General features: G+C 40.2%; 2 protein-coding genes and 1 long non-coding RNA gene across 5 annotated transcripts; 1 reads left to right on the top strand and 2 right to left on the bottom strand.

Annotated features, from left to right (window-relative positions):
• Positions 1-1,260: 1,260 nt before the first annotated feature.
• On the bottom strand, positions 1,261-18,623 carry LOC120478608 (uncharacterized). 2 transcript variants are annotated; one of them, XR_005622751.2, is made up of 5 exons: positions 18,528-18,623; positions 8,428-9,417; positions 7,914-7,978; positions 7,124-7,343; positions 1,261-1,981 (listed from the first exon to the last, which is right to left on the bottom strand). It is a non-coding gene; the product is annotated as an uncharacterized LOC120478608 (long non-coding RNA). The 2 variants fall into 2 exon arrangements; XR_016146894.1 differs by lacking the exons at positions 7,914-7,978; positions 18,528-18,623 and having other exon boundaries at positions 8,428-8,565.
• ypel2b (yippee-like 2b) lies at positions 7,183-11,784 on the top strand. The gene is made up of 4 exons (XM_039670558.2): positions 7,183-7,316; positions 7,501-7,544; positions 8,475-8,583; positions 10,150-11,784. The coding sequence occupies exons 1-4, from the start codon at positions 7,200-7,202 to the stop codon at positions 10,237-10,239; spliced, it is 360 nt and encodes a 119-aa protein (XP_039526492.1). The 5' UTR covers positions 7,183-7,199; the 3' UTR covers positions 10,240-11,784.
• A 302-nt stretch (positions 18,624-18,925) lies between the features above and the next one.
• LOC120479013 (E3 ubiquitin-protein ligase TRIM39) lies at positions 18,926-25,772 on the bottom strand. 2 transcript variants are annotated; one of them, XM_089121349.1, is made up of 8 exons: positions 25,513-25,772; positions 24,745-24,795; positions 24,104-24,639; positions 23,915-24,010; positions 23,206-23,439; positions 22,990-23,131; positions 20,691-20,717; positions 18,926-20,546 (listed from the first exon to the last, which is right to left on the bottom strand). In XM_089121349.1, the coding sequence occupies exons 2-8, from the start codon at positions 24,761-24,763 to the stop codon at positions 20,008-20,010; spliced, it is 1,593 nt and encodes a 530-aa protein (XP_088977475.1). In that variant the 5' UTR covers positions 24,764-24,795; positions 25,513-25,772; the 3' UTR covers positions 18,926-20,007. The 2 variants fall into 2 exon arrangements, with proteins under 2 accessions (XP_088977475.1, XP_088977477.1); XM_089121351.1 differs by lacking the exon at positions 25,513-25,772 and adding an exon at positions 24,888-25,347.
• Positions 25,773-25,945: the final 173 nt, after the last annotated feature.

Below are 25,945 nucleotides of genomic sequence, written 5' to 3'. Positions count from 1 at the left end.
TTTTAATCGACATTTTAATAGAATATTCGGCATAAACAGAATAGATTAGTTAATAGAATTGAATAAAAAATAATTTTGACATTTAGAATATTTGAACGTTATCTAATATTTAATATTTATTCAGTATAACTGACCTACTATACCAATACAATTCTAACCACAAATAACTTTTAACTTATTATATTGGTTGTGTTTTGAAACTTACTAAGCTCCCTAACTAGTTAGTACTGATGAGTATGAGTTGCTGGAGCTTAATGACATAACTCCATTAAGCAGTAGGTTGAGTTATCAACATGTTTTAAGTGTGATATTGTGATATTTCAACAAGTCTCATATTTTACTGCCATGTTTAGTGTCGATTTGCTCCAGTATGTTGTATTTGGCTTAATTTTTTTTCATTTTAAATGTTGTTTATTGCTCTGTTGTCAGGGGTCAAATTTGAAAACATGCTTGCATGTTTCCAATGAGGAAACAGTGCCAGTAGTGCAGTGTGGCTGAAATTCAGCCCCACATAGTGTCTGCTGTCAGTGAATCAGGTTTAGTCCAGCACAGCACTCCAACATTGACTTATTGCATGAAACAATAATAAGAATTGATTCCTGTTTTATTTTTCAACGAGCTCTCTCGCTCTTACACGATCGAATTCAGAGAGCCTGAATGCTGACAAGTAATTTCTGAAACACTGTCAAATCCAATCCGGTTGACAGGGATTATGTTTTTCAATATTTTTTTTCCTGCAGGTCTTAAGCTATGGTATTATACCGTGACACTCTTTGCATGATAAACTGCATATGAATGCAAATACAAGCCATCAGAAATGGATAATCACAAAAAGCAGAACATTTTAATTTTCATGATCCACTCAGGAAATTACATGGGCTGTTTGTTTAATCGTTTGCTATGACGTAAGATTCTATTACACCATTTTCCAAAATAATTTTCTTAAAAATTAAGATTGTCGGGGGGAAAGTTTCAAAAATCATGTCAGAAATCCAGATTACGAATCTTATCTCGAAGTAATTACAATAAATGCATCACCAAAAGGACTGTTAAATAAGACGCTAGAGGCTGGACAGCCAGTGAAGGGATGGACGCAGCTCAAGGATGTGTTTCCTCTCTTTCTGTTGCTGCTGTTATCCCTGACAGCGCTGTTCTGGTTACATAAGGAAGGTCCTTGCATTGCACAGGCCTTGAAGTGATGAGTGCTACAACAACCCCTCTGTCACAACAAATTTGTCAGAGCATTCAGCAAGAGACATTAAGTCAAGTCACCTTTATTTATATAGCGCATTATACAATACAATACAAATAGTTTCTAAGTATAGCTTTACAGTGATAACAGGAAAATGATTCAGTGATGCAAACATTCAGCTGTACAGCAGCTCTAAAAGAAAATAGTGTCACTGTTCAGCTGTTCAGTGTTGATTCAGTTCTATTGTAAAAAAAAAGATCATCAATCATTAAATTAGTTCATAAAGCAGTTCTGCAGAAAACAGCGACGTCATCATCCAGCACAGTTCACTTCTCCTTCAATACTGTCAGTGCAGTGAAATCAATAATATTGTTGAATATTGAGTGTCCCCAACTAAGGCGACAGTGGCAAGGAACCCGGTTGGGGACTTGGTAGAAACCAGGCCCAGTCAGTGCTCAGTAAGCCAACAGACAAACATAGTGTGATAATGATTCAGTCTGCATCACACGTCAGAAATCAGATTGTGGATTGGAAGCATTCAAATATTTCATCCAGTTCCTTTTGCTTGAAGATCAGATTCATCCCGCCAGTATGGAGACGAAGCTGGTCATAGGTCTGTGGTCTTGTCTGGTTCTTGTGGATCTGTGCCGATGGCTGTCGTGTCGACGAGGCCTTCGCAGGGGATTGTCTAGTAGGCAGGATCTCTGCTGACATTCAGGGCTGCGTTGTGGTCGTGTCTACTTGGTGCTGGTCCACCATCTGATCTGGATATGGACTGGATACGGCTGACTACGGTAACCCCGGGATATTAATTTAAAGGGGAAATTAACAAAAGTTAAAGGTACTGTTCCCCAAAAAATGTAAACCCTGTCATTATTTACAGTGCTCCCCATTATACGTGCTTTTTCACAACACAGTACCAGCTCGACTCGGCTCGGCTCGCCTTTGTTTGGTTTTCCACTGTGTAAAAGTTGTACCTGTACCTGCTTTCGGATACTTTTTTTATCACCTCCTGCGAGGTTCTGAGCGAGCTGAGGCGATACTAAAATGTGACGTGAAAACAATGCCGACTGCTGATTGGTCAGAGATTCACTGCGTCATCATTGTACACGCCAGATGGAGTATCCAGAATAACCCCGCCCTTTTTAAATAGTTTGTCCAGAGATAGTTACTAAACTTACTTCTATTATTATGGCAACTCGGAAGAATACGCCGTGGTCAAACAAGGAGGTGCAGACTTTCCTTTGTTTGGTTGCCGAAGAGAGGATCCAGCAAGAGCTTGATGGGGCAACGAGGAACGAAAGGCGTCGCTATGACGACCGGGCGGGTACTATTTGTGGCGGTTCTGTCAATGGAAAACGGAGCGAAAAGCGAGCTGAGTCGAGTCGAGCCAAACTGGTACTGGTAATGGAAAACTGCCATATGCCTATCCAGACTTATATGCTGTTATTTTTTTCATGGAACACAAAAGTAAACATATTTACGCAACTCTTTCCATAAAGCAAAGAGTCTGGGTTCAGAAGACTGCGGGCCTGTCCAAATACCCACACAGTCTTGGACACTTGACTGTCCCAAGTCTGAAAAATCTCCAAAACTCAGTGCCCTTAACTTACACTAAAACCAAACGATCTCCAATTCTGATTCGGAGCAGTATTTGGGGTTAAGTCTATCCCATCATGCGTCATGTTCAATTAAGCTAACTTAATACGTTTAAGTTAAATTAATCAGATATTATATAATTTGGTTGTTAAACATAAAATGTTGCAAAGATTAGTATTGTACAACCTTTTTTTATCACTTAATTCGAAGCACCACAATTCAATTTTGTCGTCTGTTACATACTACTGAACAGACATATAAGCTGCGTCCCAATTCAAAGGCTGCATCCTTCGAAGGACTCCTTCAAAGTCCATGAAGGTCGGACCAGGAGTTTATAAATAGGGTGGTCTAGCCTACGGTTCTTGTCACCTAGCAACTTCGAAAGCCTCTTAAAAACAAAACAGCGTTCAAACCCTGTCTACATGTAAACTAAATAAAATCGTATCTAGGTAAGATATTTCAACATTTGAATTGTTACATTTGTATCATTAGACACATTAGATTGAGTAAGTTAAACCCCAATAATTACATTTTAAAAAGTGTAACGTGGCAATTTCTCTCAAAAATTGCGCGCAATGAATTCCAGGATAGGCTAGGCTGCGAAAGATCCATCAGTTGTATCTTTCATTGCCCACTAAACAAATGACGCATTTCGAGGCTGCATCGGACCTGGGACAGCCTTCGTCATGCCACGGTGACTCAATCGACCTTCGAAATTGGTTTGAAATTTGAAATGCAGCTATAGAAATTTATTTTAAATTCTGGGTGTGTAAATGTGTACATAAATCATCAGGTAGCTAATCAAAAGTTTCCACACACACTTGCAGTCTTCACGCCCACTTAAACTCTCGGGCCAAATACAGGAAATACATCATAGATGTAGTCAAGTGCAAAGACTGCAAGTGTGGGTATTTGGACAGGCCCTTGGAATATAACAATAATAATAATTCATTAAGTCAAAATATAGCACTTTTTTTGGCACTTAAAGCGCTTTACATATGGAAGGGGGAATCTCCTCAACCACCTGGTTGATGTGATGGCTGCCATAGTGCACCATAACACCCATAGCACACCAGCCTATTGGTGGAGAAGAGATTGGGTGATGAAGTCAATCATTATATGGGATGATTAGGGGGGCATGGTGATGGACAGTGTCCCATGGGTTAAACCCCTACTCTTTTTTTGAAGGGCGTCCTGGGATTTTTAATGACCACAGAGAGTCAAGACCTCGGTTTAACGTCTCATCCAAAGGACTGTTCTTTTTTCACAGTATAGTGTCCCATAGACCACAGTATGAGCACCCTCTGCTGGCCTCACTATCTCCTCTTCCAGCTTCAACCCAGTTTTCCAGGTTTAACCCTGCTTAGCTTCAGTGGGCAACCAATCTTGGGCTCCAGGTTGATATTAGCGCTCAAGCCATTGGGACTTTTATACACCTTTTATGGTGCTTTTTGTAATTTTTGGAGCATGACAAACAGACCTAGTCAGTAAAACTGTTGTTAAGGAAAGAGCTGTGAATGGGGTTGGAATGAAATGGGAGAAATTATGACAGAATTGTATTTTCTGGGTGAATTAAATACCTTTAATGCTGGTATTTGTGATATTTACTATTGTGTGCTCTTCACAAACCCTAAAAACACTCAGAACAGCTTAGACAATCTGATTGAATCTTCTGCCTCGATCACTCTAGTTTAATCTCTTGAACTCAACATACAATTACTATAAGGCCTCTTATAAGATGTGCTGATGTGTCTGTGGCACAGTTTATGTGTGGATCAGTGATCAGTATTTGAACTGGTTGTGTCTGAAGGTTCATCAGTGTTCACGGATCAGAGCTCAGCGAATTTGTTTTTGTCTCTTTGATGAAACATTGAGATTCTCTTCCTTTGCTTTTATTGATCTGCCTGTTATGGCAATACAAAAACTGGATTCAGTTTGCAGCTGCCTAAATAAGGAGGGATACAAACACAAAATCCCAGGAAAAAATGTTGGATTTGATTGTTTCTTAGTCATTGGTTCCTTCAGCGTTGAGTCTGAGTCTCAAAGGATAGTTTACATCTCTCTGAAATACTGGTAAACCATTAGGTTTCCACGCTTCTAATGAAAATTTATTGATGTTTACGTATAAAACATCTTACATTTCAGTTAAAATACAATAAACATGTATAGACGAAACCAGTATTAACTTTGAACAAATTAAAGCCACTTTGTCTCTCCCAAAGCTTGTGCGAGAGAAAGAGAAATCCATTATCTCATCTATTATGCAGTTATAGCAGTGTATCGAAGTGCATCGTTTGGTTGACGGTAAACTGTAAGGAAACACCATGGGTCCTTTTCAGCATCATGTCCTGAGCAAACTCGCAGAGTCCTAAAATACCCGCATGGGCCAGAGTGTGGAATTGGGGCGAGAGCGGGTCACCAGAATGCTAGAGAGTTTATTTGTGGACAAGTACAAGCGTTTGCCCCAGCCGACGGTTGTGTGTTTGTGTAGGAAAGCGCTTCGATCCATCAGTAGCCTCTTTATTCCCCAACCCCACGCTTTGACGGAAAAACAATGGACAGAACATTTTTGCAGCGCCTTTTTGCTCTGGGATCTTAAGATGGGCTCACCCCTGCATCCTCAACAAAGCCTGAGAGAGCAATGCAACAATAAAGCATCAGACTGGTGCATAAAAACAGATGCTAACCACTGGACATTCTTAAAGGGGAAGCATGCAATTTCTGCACCACAAGTGAACAAAATGGAAAAAGTATATGATCAGGCCAAAGTGGCCACCCCAATGTCTTTCTCACCAGGTCTGGCCCAAGTTAAAAGACCCTACAGCAAAGTATCTGATCGCTTAGAAAAGTAACAGCACACTTTTCCTCAACAAGCCACATGATGTAAGAAGTATTGTTTTGGTATTATTTATATATTTGTTCTATTTTTGAAGGTTTTTTGAGTTTTTCATCTGATCTTAATTTTTTTGTCTGATTTCATTTTTATTTCAATTAATGAAAATGATTTTTAGTAACTTCAGTTTTAGTTAACAACAACAACACTGGATTTAAGGTTTTGTTGATTAAATGTAAACTGTGTAGGGCAAGTTATGTACCAAAGTTTAGGGATGGGAACCATGAGAAATTAAATGTTTCCAGTTCCACTTCTGATTCTTTAAATTTGGTCACCGAGATTTGTGGACGACGTACACTGTAAAAAAGTTGGGCATCGTAACTCTTCTTCCTTCCACTGTAGAAAAATGAAGCAAAAATTTCCCAGTAGCGATTGTTGCTGATTGCATCGTTCGGAGCCCGAGTCTGCGTAATACTATAGTGATCCTGAAGTTGAGCCGTTACATCAAGTTCCCGCCCAATAACTCATCATAACAAAACTCAATGGAAAAACTAACACTTGAACATGTTTACATGATGAGAACTAACTAAAATGGCAGAAACCATCTTTGGGAAAGAGTAATTTGGCTTGTGTTCCATTCGATTACATGGAGAGGGTGGGTTTAAAGACCTATACTGCACCCAGCCACCAGGGGGCTGTTTTGACTTCACTTTTTAGGATGCGTGCGCGTGTGGGACACTTTGTTAAACTACAATGGTTGCACTGTATGGTCATATTTGAGCTAAAAAAGCTCCTGCTTATAAGATCAATTTGTTTAAGAATTGTGTGATTCACACTGTAGATTCAGTTGCATTGTAGATTCTGAATAAATAGTTTCTAACCATACCCAAGGGGTGATCTAACCTTGTTCAACAGATAGTCCCGCCTCAAATTTACAGCACTGGTTGACTTAGGCCCCGTCCACACTGCTGCATTTTCGTTTACAAACGGAGACCTTTTGCTATGTTTGCACCTCCTGTCCAGACTAAAACAGAAAAAACGAAGACCTATCCGTTTTGCGTTTTGAATCTCCGGAGGGCGTTTTAGTGAAGCCGGGACAAAACGGAGGACGTTAGAAACGCAGAGGCTGACGCTTGTCTCTATGATTGGGTGTCATCAGTCATGACGTGTCCTTCCCTGATTCGTCAGCCACCCATCACGTCAATCCGTTTCCTGTTTACGCATGCCCAGTGTTGGTAAATGGTCACGTGATCCGCGTTTTCAGTCATTTGAATGTAGACGGATATCAATTCTAATACACGGATAAAACGCTGGTGTGGACGGAGATCGTATTCGTTTTAATTCTCAGTTTTTAAACGAAAACACAGTAGTGTGGACGGGGCCTTAGAGTTCGCTCACAAAAAGAGTGCAATGCAATCTATACAGCTGTGATGCTCATCCCAGGACATCCCTGTGTGTGCAGGTGTATACCTCCCACCCCGCCCCACCACGGCCCTCACCTGTGTGTTGCGGTGCTTCCCATGTGAGCCGACCTGGGCCGGCAGCCCCTTCTTGCACCGCCCGCCGACCCGGCCCATGGTCACCATGACGCGCTCCAAAACCTTCCAGGCGTACCTGCCCAGCTGCCACCGCACCTACAGCTGCATCCACTGCAGAGCACACCTCGCCAACCACGACGAACTCATCTCCAAGGTGATTAAAGAGCGGAGAAATCACCACCTGACGACACCAACAAACATGTTTGTTAAGCATATGAGAAGCGCACAGATTGGAAGATCAACACATGCTGTTTAATGTCACATCAGTTCTGCACGGATGAAAAGCTCAGATTCACATTTAAGTGAGACATCACATGCAATTCTCTTTTTTCTTTTAGTCCTTTCAAGGAAGTCAGGGCAGAGCTTATCTCTTCAACTCTGTGTAAGTGTTTTTAAGTGAATATTTGTTTGTACATTTCTGTTATTTGAAGGAGTTTGACATGTCAGTTGTGCGCATATACACTACCGCTGAAAGCTTTTTTACAGTTTTAAAAAAGACTTTTGCTCACCAAGGCTGCTTATATTTGACCAAAAATACAGTGAAAACTTTTATTACACTTAAAATGGTTGTTTTATTATATTTAAAATGTATTTAATTTCTGTGATGCAAATGTGAATTTTCAGCATTACTTCAGTCTTCAGTGTTACATGATCCTTCAGAAATCAGTCTAATATTGTCACGGTGTGGGTTTTGTGTCTTGTTCCTTGTTCTTGTCTGTCATGTGATTCCCTGTTTGTCATGTGTTCCTACCATGTGTCTTGTCTTCTGTTATGATACGGCAAGAACGAAGCAGAGATGGAATCCAATCGCAAGCACTTTAATAATCCAACAAACAAACAAACAAATAAATAAATAAATAAATAAATAAACCAGGGTAAACTCAGAACAGGGAACTAGTAACAGCATAATATCAAACAACAACCGATAGCCAACAACTGAAACACAGGGGTTTAAATACACAGACACACAAGCTAAACAAGATAACAAGGGGGCGTGGTTAACAAGAAACACCTGGGAGACTAATAAACAAAAACGAGGAACAGCTGTGGACACATGGTAGGAACACATGACAAACAGGGAATCACATGACAGACAAGAACAAGGAACAAAACCCACACTGACAAATATGCTGATTTGCTGCTCAAGAAGCTATTATTATTATTATTATTATCAATGTTAAAAATAGTTGCTGATTCATATTTTTTTGTGAAAACCATGATGCATTTAATTTTTTAGGATTCGTTGATGAATAGAACGTTTATACCTGTCTATATCTTCATTTCCGTGATTGTGTCTCTCTGGTCTCCTCAGGGTTAACGTGGGATGTGGCCCTGCAGAGGAGAGGGTCCTGCTCACGGGGCTTCATGCGGTGGCCGACATCTACTGCGAGAACTGCAAAACCACACTGGGGTGGAAATATGTAAGGAAATCCTCTCAACACATGGAAAGTTAAAGTACATTTACATAAAAGTGACATCACCTCATAACACAGGTCATTTACATATAGTAGTCTTAAATGTACAGTATTAAAAACAGTGTAGATAGGGTGGAAAATGACAACTGATTTATAAATGATGTGCGAGATACTTTGGCTAACATTATAACTGCACATTAGTTCACCCAAAAATGACAATTCTGACTTTCTTTCTTCTGTGAACTGTTTTGCCCATTTGGAAGTCAATGGGGTCCAAAAAATGTTAAACCCCACTGAAGAAAGAAACTCATACAGGTTTGAAACAACATGAGGGGGAGTAAATGATGACAGAATTTAATTTTTTGGGTGTACTATTCCTTTAAAGCTTTCCATTTACACCCATAAGTCCCGTGCTCAACAAATAGTCTACTTGCTGCCCCATTTACCTGAAGAAACTGAATGTTTGCATGTTAACATTGACCGGAAAAGTCACCAGAGTCACGATCACTCGAGATAATAGCACATTGTTAATATGCATGACATTGCGAGTTCAAGCTTGCTCATAAAGGCTTGTCTAAGCAGGACACATTCCTTGCACGGTATCCATTTTTAATCAGCAGCTGTGCCACATGCCGATTGTTTTTTCGGTGCTGGTGGATTTCCGGTCGCCCTTGACATGGAGTTTACGTTCCCAACAAGTATACGTTCCCATAGTGGCCTGGTTATTTATAAATACGGCAGATATTTTTGTCAGTGTGAATGCAGACGTTTCAGAGAAGCTTGACCCAGTGCCCTTCTCCAGAAATCTGATGAGTGCTCCCTTCTGCCTGCATCCATCAGCTATAAAAAGAAAGGACAAATATTTAATGCTGTAGTGAAATGGTTTGACCTATCTTCTATGATGACCATGATTTTAATTACTGAATTAAAATTAATTATGTTTTTGAATGTCATGAAGGTCTGAAAACTGATACAATAATGAAGAAAAAAAGCCCAATTAAAGGAATGACATTCTTAGAAAAAAAAATATTTTGACAAAATTGTGGTCCAACCAACATGCATTAAAAAAAAATAATAATATATATATATATATATACACTGTACCTTACTAACTATTAATACTATTAATAAGCAGTAATTAGGAGTTTATTGAGGCATTAGTCGCTTAATTCGGCATTGAGGCATACGTTTATTTATTAATAAAATGTCATGTGGTGCGACTCCCCAAAAAGCGTAATGTATTTTTAATCAATAATTCATGATATTTGTAAAGATACTTTTTGCATGGCATTGCAACTTTTTTTGCTAATAATGATTAAGATGTGTACACTCACATGTATTCAAGGTGGAACAAAAATATAATTTATTTGAAGGTTACACCACATGACATTTTTAGAGTGATTCAATTTTTTTTTTGCCATGAAAGTTTTTTAAAACTAAATGAAACCAACATTAACGATTTTTCCTTTTTATCGTGAACAGTCTGTCATTAACCCATAAATTTCACTTTCAGTTTCACATCCAAGTTAGTCCTGCGGTCAATATGGTTTCTCGCTCTCCTCCTGCCCCCAGGAACATGCCTTTGAGAGCAGTCAGAAGTACAAGGAGGGCAAGTTCATTATCGAGCTCGCCCACATGATCAAGGACAACGGCTGGGACTGAGCGAGCGTCCTGGAGAGAGCAAGCAGATGACGGGTGGATGGTGAATGCGTGGGTGAATGACTGACTTTGGTTTGCCATTACCCTCTTAAACCCTCTTCTACCCTCCATCTCCTGCTGACACACACGCCTCTAGCTGGAGCCAAATCAGGAGAGCGGGCCGCCCCGGGGGGCTTTGTGTGTCTGGAGGAGAGAGCGCACGCGTGCGTGTGTGTGTGTGTGTGTGTGTCCACCCTGGCACATGGGAGTTCACAGATACATGAATGCATACACAAGGTGTACAGACATATGTGTGTAAAAACAACAGCATACGCTCTCACGCTCATCTCAGCCCGACTGTTTATACTACAAGCGGCTCTATTCATGCACGTATATGACATAAGGCAGGGCTCAGAGGGCACGTTGTGCCTGGCAGGATCAGGGTCACGAGTTCGCCGAGCTGATGGGACTTTCTCCACTTTGTGTTAGTGAGAAACTATCAGGCTGACCTATCCGAATTCAGCACCATCTGCGCAAGCGAGGAGATTTGGCATGGATAGATCTCTGAATGGACCAACACAAAGGGCTTAAAGGAGTAGTTCACCCAAAAGTGAGAGAATGCACTATGAGAACTATTCCTTTAAACCGTCCGAACCGTATTTTCGCATTTCAATCCAGTCATTTCAATCCATGTGTTTCACGTGAGGGCGAAAAAGTTGCCTCATGTTCAAGTTGGTTATGCGAATTCACTGCGCTGACCAACAGAAACCTGCTTGGTTTGAAAGTGACTGATGTGTGAGCTGTGTTTAATACATCGCTGCACAATTGAAATTTTGCTGTAATGTGATCGCATCTTAAAGAAGGGTAGAGTGAACTTTACTGAAATGCTTTTAGCATAAAACGACCATCTAACTGAAGCATGCTCATAATTACGTGAATGTAAACCTTTGTGTATAGCAGTTTACAAGGCGTTTTATCGGGACATCTTTGTGTCTGTGTTCCATGTTCCAACAGTTTGTGCTGGTCCCAGTTACACTGTGTTAATTCGTACCGACTGTTCTTTGCGTGTTTATGGACTCTATGGGGAATAAGGACCTAAGATGAGACCATACACTGCCTATCCATTAGGTTATTAAAATGAAAATAAAAAAGAATTAATCTAAAAATAGTGTTTATCGTAGCTCTTCTGTAACTAAATGACACCAAAAATCACCAAAGACCCAACTGCAAATGAGTTGACCTAACGAATGGTAGCATGTTGGGTTGTATGTAGTGGAAAAACAAACTTCTTGACGTATTTAATTGGCACAAAATTTGAATTGATACGTGGATATATATGTGTATAAATGTATTTATTCACCATAACTGATTTTCATCCGTGTCAGGGACTAAGTTGCTGCATTTGTTTATCGCTTTATGTCTGGACACCAAAATTTACTACTTTTGTATTCCAGTAAGAAGTTTCAACTGTAGTGTTTTTTTATAAATGGATGAGGAGAGAATTATGATATTATTGGAACTCTCATCAACATTGATATAAAATGTCAATAAAACGGAAATATTGATTGATTTGCTTAATGTTTTTATTTTTCTTGGCACTTTAAAAATAATTAATTCGGTGATTGGGTACTCACCTTCATGTTGTTCAAATCACAATGAGATTAACAAACGAGATTTAAAAACAATGGCCGAGAAAAAAAATCAGTAAATAATGACTTAAATTTCTTTCCTTGTTCACAAAACAATGTTCTTTCTTAAAGGTTTACACGGAGCCCCCCTAGTCCCACTTTGGCAAAAAAAAAAAAATTAATTATAACTATCTCGTGGCCTCAAGATAGTAACTCGTGGCCTCAAGATAGAGTTAGTATCTTGAGGCCACGAGTTACTATCTTGAGGCCACGAGTTAGTACCTTGAGGCCACGAGTTAGTACCTTGAGGCCACGAGTTAGTACCTTGAGGCCACGGGTTACTATCTTGAGGCCACGAGATAGTATCTTGAGGCCACGAGTTAGTACCTTGAGGCCACGAGTTAGTACCTTGAGGCCACGAGTTAGTATCTTGAGGCCACGGGTTAATATCTTGAGGCCACGGGTTAGTATCTTGAGGCCACGGGTTAATATCTTGAGGCCACGGGTTAATATCTTGAGGCCAAGAGATAGTATCTTGAGGCCACGAGTTAGTATCTTGAGGCCACGAGTTAGTATCTTGAGGCCACGAGTTAGTAACTTGAGGCCACGAGTTAGTATCTTGAGGCCACGAGTTAGTATCTTGAGGCCACGAGTTAGTATCTTGAGGCCACGGGTTAATATCTTGAGGCCACGGGTTAGTATCTTGAGGCCACGGGTTAATATCTTGAGGCCACGGGTTAATATCTTGAGGCCAAGAGATAGTATCTTGAGGCCACGAGTTAGTACCTTGAGGCCACGAGTTAGTACCTTGAGGCCACGAGTTAGTATCTTGAGGCCACGGGTTAATATCTTGAGGCCACGGGTTAGTATCTTGAGGCCACGGGTTAATATCTTGAGGCCACGGGTTAATATCTTGAGGCCAAGAGATAGTATCTTGAGGCCACGAGTTAGTATCTTGAGGCCACGAGTTAGTAACTTGAGGCCACGAGTTAGTATCTTGAGGCCACGAGTTAGTATCTTGAGGCCACGAGTTAGTATCTTGAGGCCACGGGTTAATATCTTGAGGCCACGGGTTAATATCTTGAGGCCAAGAGATAGTATCTTGAGGCCACGAGTTAGTATCTTGAGGCCACGAGTTAGTAACTTGAGGCCACGGGTTAGTATCTTGAGGCCACGAGTTAGTATCTTGAGGCCACGAGTTAGTATCTTGAGGCCATCGGTTAATATCTTGAGGCCACGAGTTAGTATCTTGAGGCCACGAGTTAGTATCTTGAGGCCACGGGTTAGTATCTTGAGGCCACGGGTTAATATCTTGAGGCCACGAGATAGTATCTTGAGGCCACGAGTTAGTACCTTGAGGCCACGGGTTACTATCTTGAGGCCACGAGATAGTATCTTGAGGCCACGAGTTAGTACCTTGAGGCCACGAGTTAGTACCTTGAGGCCACGAGTTAGTATCTTGAGGCCACGGGTTAATATCTTGAGGCCACGGGTTAGTATCTTGAGGCCACGGGTTAATATCTTGAGGCCACGGGTTAATATCTTGAGGCCAAGAGTTAGTACCTTGAGGCCACGAGTTAGTATCTTGAGGCCACGAGTTAGTACCTTGAGGCCACGGGTTACTATCTTGAGGCCACGAGATAGTATCTTGAGGCCACGAGTTAGTACCTTGAGGCCACGAGTTAGTACCTTGAGGCCACGAGTTAGTATCTTGAGGCCACGGGTTAATATCTTGAGGCCACGGGTTAGTATCTTGAGGCCACGGGTTAATATCTTGAGGCCACGGGTTAATATCTTGAGGCCAAGAGATAGTATCTTGAGGCCACGAGTTAGTATCTTGAGGCCACGAGTTAGTATCTTGAGGCCACGAGTTAGTAACTTGAGGCCACAAGTTAGTATCTTGAGGCCACGAGTTAGTATCTTGAGGCCACGAGTTAGTATCTTGAGGCCACGGGTTAATATCTTGAGGCCACGGGTTAGTATCTTGAGGCCACGGGTTAATATCTTGAGGCCACGGGTTAATATCTTGAGGCCAAGAGATAGTATCTTGAGGCCACGAGTTAGTACCTTGAGGCCACGAGTTAGTACCTTGAGGCCACGAGTTAGTATCTTGAGGCCACGGGTTAATATCTTGAGGCCACGGGTTAGTATCTTGAGGCCACGGGTTAATATCTTGAGGCCACGGGTTAATATCTTGAGGCCAAGAGATAGTATCTTGAGGCCACGAGTTAGTATCTTGAGGCCACGAGTTAGTAACTTGAGGCCACGAGTTAGTATCTTGAGGCCACGAGTTAGTATCTTGAGGCCACGAGTTAGTATCTTGAGGCCACGGGTTAATATCTTGAGGCCACGGGTTAATATCTTGAGGCCAAGAGATAGTATCTTGAGGCCACGAGTTAGTATCTTGAGGCCACGAGTTAGTAACTTGAGGCCACGAGTTAGTATCTTGAGGCCACGAGTTAGTATCTTGAGGCCATCGGTTAATATCTTGAGGCCACGAGTTAGTATCTTGAGGCCACGAGTTAGTATCTTGAGGCCACGGGTTAGTATCTTGAGGCCACGGGTTAATATCTTGAGGCCACGAGATAGTATCTTGAGGCCACGAGATAGTATCTTGAGGCCACGGGTTAGTATCTTGAGGCCACGGGTTAGTATCTTGAGGCCACGAGATAGTATCTTGAGGCCACGAGTTAGTATCTTGAGGCCACGAGTTAGTATCTTGAGGCCACGAGTTAGTATCTTGAGGCCACGAGTTAGTATCTTGAGGCCACGGGTTAGTATCTTGAGGCCACGAGATAGTATCTTGAGGCCACGAGATAGTATCTTGAGGCCACGAGATAGTATCTTGAGGCCACGAGATAGTATCTTGAGGCCACGGGTTACTATCTTGAGGCCAAGAGTTAGTATTTTGAGGCCACGAGTTACTATCTTGAGGCCACGGGTTAGTATCTTGAGGCCACGAGTTAGTATCTTGAGGCCACGGGTTAGTATCTTGAGGCCACGAGATAGTATCTTGAGGCCACGAGTTAGTATCTTGAGGCCACGAGTTAGTATCTTGAGGCCACGAGTTAGTATCTTGAGGCCACGAGTTAGTATCTTGAGGCCACGGGTTAGTATCTTGAGGCCACGAGATAGTATCTTGAGGCCAAGAGTTAGTATTTTGAGGCCACGAGTTACTATCTTGAGGCCACGGGTTAGTATCTTGAGGCCACGGGTTAGTATCTTGAGGCCACGAGTTACTATCTTGAGGCCACGGGTTAGTATCTTGAGGCCACGAGTTAGTATCTTGAGGCCACGGGTTAGTATCTTGAGGCCACGAGATAGTATCTTGAGGCCACGAGTTAGTATCTTGAGGCCACGGGTTACTATCTTGAGGCCACGAGTTAGTATTTTGAGGCCACGAGTTACTATCTTGAGGCCACAAGATAGTTATAATTAATTTTTTTGCCAAAGTGGGACTAGGGGGGCTCCATAGGTTTAACCAAAAAAATAATAAATTCTGTCATTTTACCTTCATGTTGGTTACCTGAGACCAAACACTTAAACTACATCATATGTGTTTGGGAGGACATGAAGGCGAGTAAATTACGTCAATTTTATTTTTGGCGAGAATGATCCCTTTAAAAAGACTTGTAATACTGGGAACAAGTCATATTTATATGTTGCTTTTTTGGTCATTTACTGAGCTTGACACCCAAGGTCCCATTTATTTTCAATGTATGGAAAAGAGCAGCTAGGACATTCTGCTTCTCCTTTTATGTTCCACGTAAGAAGGAATTCCCTACAAATTGGGTATGACATTAGTGTAAATAATTTCCATTTTGGGCGAAATATTGCTTGAATTGTATTTTTTCTGTTTTGTAGTTTAAATTTTTTATTTCAGCTCCAACTTTATTAACAGATACGCCCCAGTCCTTCCTTCAACAGTGCAAATGAGGTAAAAATCCACATGTGGCCTCACTATAACAATAAGAGCATTATTCAATATGGAGGATCTTAAAATACAAGATGGTGGCTGCTCTCCATTCCTCTGTTGTTCCAGGGAGTGTGCCAGCCTTTCAGTTGCCCTACGTCTCTTCTTTACACAGACAGATGGCTCTGTGTTTGCACTGGAGGCCGTGTCTCCTAGCAACTGGCTCTCTCTTTCTCTCCTCAAGTTGCGGAGGAGGCAGTGCAAGTGTGTGTCTGTGAAGGGCTGGTGTCATTCAGTGTCTGGGCCCGGAGTTTATCTCACACACACACGCTGACTGAGGTTGTTTAAGGTCTGTCAGAGTTTGGATGGTTCTCTGGTGAGTGTGTGGGCGAGTAATATAACCTACAGTTGATTACCCAGCTCTCCGGCGGTTGATAGATAAATATGTAGACAGGAGCTACAAAGAAAAATACACACAGGGTGCATATACTGGATTATAACTGTATCCTATTGTTCCAAGTCCTCAGATGACCTTCCACTCTTGGAGAACGAGACTTAAAGCCATAGCTACGTCTTGTCTCGCCGTTCCCTCAGCACGAAGATTAAACAGAGAAAGGAAGTTCAGCAGAATGACAAAAATGTCATATAGTTATGGAACAACATGAGATGAGTAAATGGTGACAGAAATTCACTTTTAAGCGAACAATCCCTTGAATAAATGCAGGAATATCCAGCCATAGGATGAGGCGTATAGGGACGTAATGACTCGGCAGAAAATCTAGCAAAGAACGCCAAGTGCTCATGTTCCAGAAACATCAGACTGCAGTAAGGAATGATGGCGCTCCGAGCGGATCGGGTTCTGTTTATTGGCTGGTGAAAGTGTAGTCCTCAGGGAGAGCCTTCTTTTTTTGGCCAATGACCTCACATCTGCATCCGCCTCCTCGTCCAGCAGCAGCGCTTTTTACTGTTTACTTGGAACACAAGACTGTAGGCAAAAGCAAACTCTTAAAGGGATAGTTCGAACTATCCCTTTAAAATGCCAGAGCTTGGAACACTGGCATGTTTATGGGAGGTTGACTGTTTTGAGGTGACCACCCATCCCCACCCTTCCTATTTAACAGAGACGGCATTCACAAGCATCTCTCCAGAAGCAGTCCTTTATTCTCCGTTTGTGGTGAAGGCAAGGCTTGCTGTAACCTGATGGAGTGTTAGCTGCAGAGGCTAAAAATAGCAGAGCTGATCAGTGAGTCAAAACTCTGCAGCAGAGACTGACTCAGACGGACACACACACAGACTGGTGCACTGACACACTGAACAGACAAAGCACGAGAGATTCAAAGAGTGGTATGAGACGAGCATGTGGCATATTCCAGTTAAATACTAATGCACTGTGATCACTGGGAGGCGTAGAGTTAAACAGGGACTTTGTTTTCCCTGTGGATTAGGGATTGTGGTAATCTCTGCATTTGTTTAAGATTATACAGATTGATTTATTCCTGTGGTCTACATTAAGGCCCAGACCATGGTGAGTGTATGTGTGATATTATGGAGGCATAAGCCCTTTACATCTCACATTTAAAGGGGTCATGAAATGCATTTTTAGTGCACATATAATATTACTATGATTTTCACATACAAATAGTCATAATTTAGAAATAAAAGGCAATTTCTTGCATGATTTTAGCCCTCTGATTTGAAGGCTCCGTTGAAAGGGGCGTGTCTGTTGTGAGACTTCAGTGTAAACGGCCACTGCTGTGATTGTCTAACATCTTTACAATATAGCCAGTACAATATAGCCAGAGATAGAGACAGACAGAATCACCTCTGATTAATTTCAACAATAGAGGCATTGTCTTAAATACTTAGAAAGAAGAAAGAAGTTGAACACTTTCCAGTTAAGAAATATTACTGTTAAAGGGTTAGTTCACCCAAAAATGAAAATTCTGTCAGTATTTACTCACCCTCATGTTGTTCCAACCCCATAAGACCTTCGTTCATCTTCGGAACACAAATTAAGATATTTAAGATATTAAGATCGCTCCTGCATACAGTCCATAGGCTTCTTGAGGGACTGGATCTTGCTGTCCCCGAAAAGTCATTAAAGACATCGTTAAAATAGTCCAAGTGACTACAGGGGCTCAATCTTAAGTTTATCAAACGACGAGAACACTTTTGTGCGCAAAAAAACAACAAAAATAACGACTTTATTTCAACTATTCGTTTATTTCTCCCTCTGCGCAAGTCAGGTTACTAGTTTAATAGCGTAAGCTTCTGTTATTGTACGTCACACGCATCACACACACATGACCAGCGTCGGCCAATAGTGAGCCTACGTGTGACGTAGCTCTACGCAATCACACTACGTTAACTTACTACAGGCTCACGGAGAAGGAAGTGAATAGTTGAAATAAAGTCGTTCTTTTTGTTGTTTTTTTGCGCACAAAAGTGTTCTCGTCGTTTGATAAACTTAAGATTGAGCCCCTGTAGTCACTTGGACTATTTTAACGATGTCTTTAATGACTTTTCGGGGACAGCAAGAGCCAGTCCCTCAAGAAGCTTATGGACTGTATGCAGGAGCGATCTTAATATCTTAATTTGTGTTCCGAAGATGAACGAAGGTCTTACGGGGTTGGAACAACATGAGGGTGAATAAATACTGACAGAATTTTCATTTTTGGGTGAACTAACCCTTTAAGAAATTATCACAACACAAATAATGCACTACCAATAATGTCCAATAGATGGAATAAGAAGCACAGACATGAGCATACCTTAGAAGTGTTAGAAGGTCTAGAAGTGTTGCTACCTTCACAGAATCACAGTAGTCTGCATTATTTCTTTTAAAAAAACACAAAAAGAGTTAAGAGAAAAAATAAATAAAGAGTTCAAAAATTATTTTAAAAATGACATTAGCAGTAGTTTGAGGTATGTGGTCTAACTGTAGCAGTTTGGAGATTACATCAGTGGATCTTGGACTCGAAGGAGCAGGTCTTGGCACTCGAACATATTCTCTGGAAGGCTATGGCTAGTTCATCAATAGAGGATGATGGTGTTCTTAACACCCTCAATGATACAAGTCTATCAGAAAGCTGGGGTCTTCATTTATAAGTAATTACAGATCACTGCAAACAAAAGGGGGATTAACAATCAAGAAACAAAACCACAACACAAATATCAGCATTTTTTATTATTTAAAACATTTAAGTAAAATCAAATCTAAATGTAAAACATAAGTCCAGAGTGATCCCTTAGCTCAGTTTTTCTGCAATTCATGTACATCAAACAATTCACAATTAATTCAATGAGTCTTTTTTACAATTTCATTGAAGCAAACTCAATAGTGAAACCTGGGTTTAACCCAAACTTACTCCAGTTAGTAACCAGTACAGTAAAATGTCACTTACCAGTGTATGAGTTTTCACCGGTGCATACATCCACCTTAGACTGCCTGAATAAATGTTCTGTTTTTTCATGAAAACAATGGTTTTATATTTTGCCAAATTGTTCAGTTGAGTCTTACATCCACTGAAAGATTTCAAATGTGGCGATGTCATAGCTCCTCCCATCTCTTCTCGTGGAAATGAAACATCAAAATGTACGGCTATACTGAATATGGTAGATCATCATGTAGATTTTTTGTCACAACTTTTATTGCATATTTCACATACTTTTTGCATTTGCAGATAATTATTAACATAATTACTTTAAGATTCATTATTAAATGATAAACAAAATTGTGGTGACAGTTTCTGCATCATTTATCCCCATTTTTCTACAGATGAAAAAGTGGAAAGAGGAGCTTGACAAACTCCACCACAAAAGTTATTAGGAGTTGTGGGAAATAAGGACTCAAAAAGCATGCATGAATGAATACACTTCAAAAATACACTTGAAACAGAATACATACATTCTGCTGGTACCTTTGTTCCTGTGTATCTATCCCTCACTGAAACTTTATTCAGAAATGAAATATGGTATTATTTATGAAATGTTTTTTCCTGAGTGTACTGGATTGTCCCTTCACCTTGAATTATAGAAATTAACACAGATGTTTGTTTAGATACAACATTTTACAAGAAAAAAAAAATGTCTTAAGCAAACATTCCTGGCCCTTCAGAAAAACAATGAATATTTAACAGAAGGAAAAAAATTAAGATTTTAAAATCTGGAAAACATAGTTTGACAACAAATATTCATAGCACTAAAATGATATTTTCATATTCGTATTGGTGCATTGGGTGTAAATGTATTTTATCTGACATGTGAGATGATCAGTGGTGCTGCATTTTTACCTTTTTCATTGTTACAAGGGCAAAAGAAGGGGAAGAGTTTCTCAGTGAAAGACTGACCAGTGAAAGAATAAATATGAGATCTGAACTCCACATCATAAAAGGAAACCAGACCCTCCTCATAATGCACAAACACACCCACAACCTGAGGCTTCACTCTCAGAGACAGAGACACAGGAGCAGATTCATAAGCCTGATAGTGATTCCCACTCCTCAGAGATACAGCCCAGTATCCATTCTCAGGAGCTGCTGTGATCATTCCCTTCCTGTTAATGGATTCTCTGGCCACTCCTAAATCCCACTTAGTCTTTCCCTTTACCTGCACCTCATAATAAAACCTTCCTGAGCTGAACCCCTCTTTTGCCAAAACACAGCAACAATGATCAAACCTCTTTGTGTTGTCTTTGAGTTCAAGCTCAGTAGCTCCACTTGTCACTTGTTTTCCATCATTAGACAGGATGAGGAATGGATGAGCTGTCTCAGGATCCAGAGTCACATCCACTGAGAGAGAGATAAAGATCTGAATCACTAAACTATTCAATATGACAAATTTAAAATAAAATGTAAAATAATTTATTAAGTAGACTTTGGTATATGATTTTAAACTTGTATTGCATGACAATGTAATCAAATAAAAGACTGTACCAGCATATCGTTGTATCCTCTTCAGCTCTGGGGAGATTAATGACAATAAATGTTATGAGAGAACTTTAATACAATACAATTACAGTATATGATCAGCTTATGTGTGTTTTCCTTATTACTGCCTATAACTGACACTAATGAATGTACAAGTTTGTGGTGATATCGTACATATCAGTAGATTCTCTAAGAGGAGAAACCTTGTCAGATGCCTTGACAGAAATTATCCAAAGAAGCAAATCACTCAGCAAAATCTTATTAAAATTTTTTTTGAGAAAAGCCCCTGATTTAAAATACAAAAGCAACACAAATGTGAAGAAATAAGAATAACATTTAGACACAAGGGAAAGTTGTCTAGTTCAGAGTAAATCCCTTAAAGGGTCATGAAATCCCAAACTAAATTTAATAAAATTAAAAAATTAATAATTTTTTAAAATGCATTTATAGTGTCTATATAAACCACTATATATTTTATAATGAAGTTATATTATATGTGTAGCCTACATTAATATGTTTTAAATAGAATTACGATTACTGTAGGCTAATATATGTAGCAGTGCATTCAGTTAATTTTGAAAGGACAATAATAAAGTGTCGGTGTATTTTATAAGACTTCAACTTTGCCAGCTATATATATAAAAAAAAATCTAGCATCTCCTCACGTTTTACCACTGCTTTTTAGTGACAGTCGATTTGCATGGGACATTGCCGAATGCCGTTGACAGTGATGGCCATACCACACCCACTCCCTCCCTTCTTCTCACAGCTATCCACGCCCATTTAAAGGGGGGGGTTGACTGCTTTTTTTCTTTGCATGATTGTGTTTATGGGGTGCAATACAACATGTATTTGTGGTTTTTCGTTTTTAAAAAGTCTTATTTTTCATAAACTTCACGTTTATTGTCAGCCGCGCTCTCCTCTGTCCTCGAACGAGCGGTTGACTTCCTGAGTCTATGAAACCACTCCCTCAGAAACACGTAGTGGGCTCAGATTGGTTAGCTTGGCCCGGTGTGTTGTGATTGGCTAAACTGTCGCTTACGTTGTCCGGAAAGTTAACGCCCATTACCTTTAAGGGCGAAACGGGCACGTCATGAGCTCCGGTCCAGATGTAAATATGCGTCGAACTGCAGTATCAGTTTGAGGCAGAATCAGACCGAGAAAGCCGCGATGAAGAGAGTCAAACAGAACCTCACCACACACGGCTCTTAATAAACGTTTCTGAATGATAATTTGCTACATTTTGTTTAACTTTATACACGTTTGTTTTACACAATAGCATCTGACTGGCAACAATAGCAACTGACTGGCTACTAATGTTATACTCGAACAGCGTTGGCAAGTTTACGTTCTTGATCAAATCGAAAATAACGTCATAAAACATATATACATGAAAAATACATTTACAACATTAGTACTTAAATACAAAATTCATGTTTGTACGCGTTTGTTGTAGACACAAAATAGCATAACTAATAGCCTAGTGGCAATAAAGCCAGCGCTGGCATTTGAAAAAAATAAAACACAAGGCTACGTCTGGAATTATACATGCAAATACATTTAAAATGATTAAGTCTTAGCCTACTTACAGGTTGTGGACCAACAACTGCTGCCTCTGGTTTTAAAGTTGAAACTGCTTCATGTTTTACAGTTTCTTGTTGAATCCGGTGTTGAACTTGTGGAGATTCTGGAAGCTGTCTTCCGTAAAATGCGCAGCACAGAGAGCTAGATTACGATCGTCATTTTCAGGAACATAATCAAACATAAATAGTATCCATTGTTGACGAAGTACAGCGTCCGTGGGAAGCCGAACACAGAATACCTGACAGCTGCGTGAAAAACTCACTCGATGAGCTGCTGAAATATGCGCACGCCCTTTTCTGCATATTCCGGTGGGAGTGGTTGATGCAAATGTGTAGGTTAGTGACGTACCATAACCTAGCTGTAGTCCCAATCCAGTCGTTTTTGTAGGCAATACACTTACTGATTTTTAAAAGACGACATCTCTGCTTAAACTGAACTTTCAGTGCTGCAACTTTGCAGATACTGTTCATGCACCAACAGCAACATTACACACTATTTAAAATGAAAAAAGTGAAATCGCAGTCAACCCCACCTTTAAGTTGCATTTTTCAAAAAGATTGTTGTGAGCTAGACTTGAGCTGAAAAGGGGGGATTTCATGACCCTTTAATGCGACTGAACTGTATGTTTGATTAATGATTGTTTCTTAATGAGATGCATGTACCATTTTCTCACATAAGGAATAAGATAGTTACTATCAAAATAAGCCTGAGATTCTCTTACCAGTTTTGCTGAGTTTCTCTTCTATAGTCTCCCGCAGCTGAGTCAAAGCTTTCCTTAGATTCGTCCCACTCTCATGAGTGTCACTAACACTGATCTCAGTGCAGCTGCTGGTATGTGCAGGTCTGCTCAGAGACGGGTAACTCTACAGCAGGAGAGAGCAGAAATCTCTCAGTGTTGTGTTGTGATGTGAGCAGACAGAAGGATCTACATACTGACCTGTAGGAGCTGCAGGTGATCCTCAGTGTGTGCGAGCTGCTCCAGCTCAGTGTCTCTCCTCTTTAGCTCAGTGATCTCCTGCTCCAGCTCTTTAATGTGCTCTTCAGTCTGCTCCTCTGCTGCTTTCTGCTTCTGCTCCATCATCTCCAGCAGCTCAGACTGACATCTCTCAATGGAGCGGATCAGATCAGTGAAGAGCTCAATACCCTCTGCTTTCTCTTTTTCTAATATTTCCTGATAAATCAAGGAACACATGATCTTGTATTGCTACTTCAGCACCATTTTTACAACACAAAATTAAAACATCATAATACATAAAATAAAATTGATGCAGTTAAATATTCGAAGTAAAAAGAAATCACAAATGCAAATTCTATTGTTTCTCCCAGACAGCAAGCAGATTAAATGAACATCAAATAAAGACTTGAATAATTAATATCAATTTATTCCTTAAAAATCATCCCAGTAATCTCAAATGTATATACTTCCAGGAAAGATCTCAACTGGCTCAAATGTGCTCAGATCTGCAAACAAAAGTCAGATATTTCTATGGCTATCCACTTTCTTTGCATAGCTCGACAGTCATATTTGTTTCCATTTTTATTTCTTAAGAAATGTAACAATTCTACAAAGGAATTTTACACACAAAAAAAAAAAAACATTCTTTTCGAGTTAAAAATTTTAACTAAAACATTGTGGTAAGACTCACTTTTCTGAGTTTTGCTGAATGTTTGAGGTCTTGAATCCTTTTCATTCTGTCCAGGATCTTCTGCTTCACGTCTGTCTGCATCTTCATCAGCTGAGGCTACAGACAGAACAGAAAAACACACACGTAACAGATTTAACACCATTCAATACAAATATCTTGTAAAAAAAAAACATTTGTTGCTGTTGTTACCTTCCTCTCTTCGCTCTCCTCCTCTATAGAAACAGTGTTGTGAGTCTTATGGTCTGTCACAGCACAGAGCAAACACACACATGTCTGATCATCTTTACAGAACAGCTCCAGAGGTTTCTCATGTTTCTGACAGATATAGACCTCAAGATTCTCCACAGGATCGATCAGTTTGTGTTTCTTTAGCTTTGGGACTCTGTGATGAGGCTCCAGGTGTGTTTGACAGTAAGAGCTCTGACACACCAGGCACATCTTCAGAGCTTTCATCTTTATATCATCACAGATGTCACAGAGAACCTCAGATTTACTCTGACCAGACTTTTCTTTAAAGAGCAGCACAACCTCTCTGAGAGCTGTGTTGATCTTGAGGTCAGGTCTTGTATTGAATGTTTCTTTACATAATGGACAGTTGTAGGTCTGACTTTTGTCCCAGCACTGGTTCAGGCAGCTCTTACAGAAGTTGTGTCCACATGGAGTGCTGACTGGATCAGTGAACACATCCAGACAGATCGAGCACTGGAGCTCGGATGACAGAGAACCTTCATTTTGAATTGAATTACAAATAAAAATGATTACGGCAAAAACTCAACAATTAGGCTAGCAATTAGTAGGCTATTATAAGTTTTTTTCATTTAGTTACTGACTTGTTACAGGTTCATCCATACTCCTGGCCTCGCTTTGTTTTATAGATCAACCTTTATACGACAAAATCACCACACATTACACAAAATCAGCACAAAGTTAGCTGCTATATCCTACACAACAGTTGTAAAAAAGTTTAACTTACCTTTTTTTTTAATTTACTAAACATTTTCAACTACAGATTTCACTTCTGTTCTTAGTCTGAATTTCAAGTAACGTTAGGCTAACGTTACTTACTGGTTCTTAAGACAAAAACACACTAAACTTTTCTTTTAAAATAATCAAATGACACAGGCCTAGTCAGTCATTCAATCAGCCAGCAATCATTACAGTTATGAACTAATTTCAATGAAACTAACTTTATCAGAATTTAGCAAACTCGTGTTCTTAATCAGGCCTGCCTACTGCATAACATCCTGGTTTTGCCTCATATATTCCAGTTAGGCCTACTGAAGCAGACCACTAACATTAAAAACCCATTCAGTAAAATCACAATATAGTGAGTATCAGCTGTGGTCTTAGCTTAATGTCTGAATAAATTGTCTGTTGATATTCCGTTTTCAGAACGGTCGTTGATCAGTTTAGTTTCCCTTTCACTAAAGCTCTCGCTCCTTCAATGACGTCACAGCCCTTCCCATGATCTTTTTCTCAACATAACATAATTTAATACAGCCGATAATGTCAGATAATTGCAGGCTACCGAAGAAAACAACTCCATAAGACATAATCAATAAAAGCGTTCTTTGGTTAGCATGACTTAGGCTACTTACTTTTTTTAGAAGCACTAGAAGAAACCCCTGTGGGTGACATTCATGCAATAACTGTTGATTTAGCTGAAGTTTTAATCTTTTGAATCCACTTTACTGAACCGAAAGATGGCTACTGATTCAACATGTGACTGACTTATCGTTCGGCTGTTGCTTAAATCAAATGTCAATTCAACAATATAACAACACTTAATTCATATGCAGCCTGTCTTGCTAGTAAAAGTTTTCCAAACTAAAATGGACTCTGGTCAATAAAAGACAAGCAAACAGCTTTATGCACAGCTGCACTACTTCCTGAACTTCAGCCAGCTCCTTATTTCCTGTCCGCCATTATTGGGCAAAATTGATTAATTCAGGTGTGTCTGATTATTGTTGCCATGACTACTGAGGACAAGCACACTTGAATTAATCAATGTGTCCAATAATGGCAGACAGG

The sequence above is a fragment of the Pimephales promelas genome, chromosome 16 (genome assembly GCF_988280905.1).
Source record: "Pimephales promelas chromosome 16, fPimPro1.hap1.1, whole genome shotgun sequence".
Taxonomy (NCBI): Eukaryota; Metazoa; Chordata; class Actinopteri; order Cypriniformes; family Leuciscidae; genus Pimephales; species Pimephales promelas.
The sequence above is the reverse complement of the archived record's forward strand: the minus strand, read 5'-3'. Positions and strand labels throughout refer to the sequence as shown.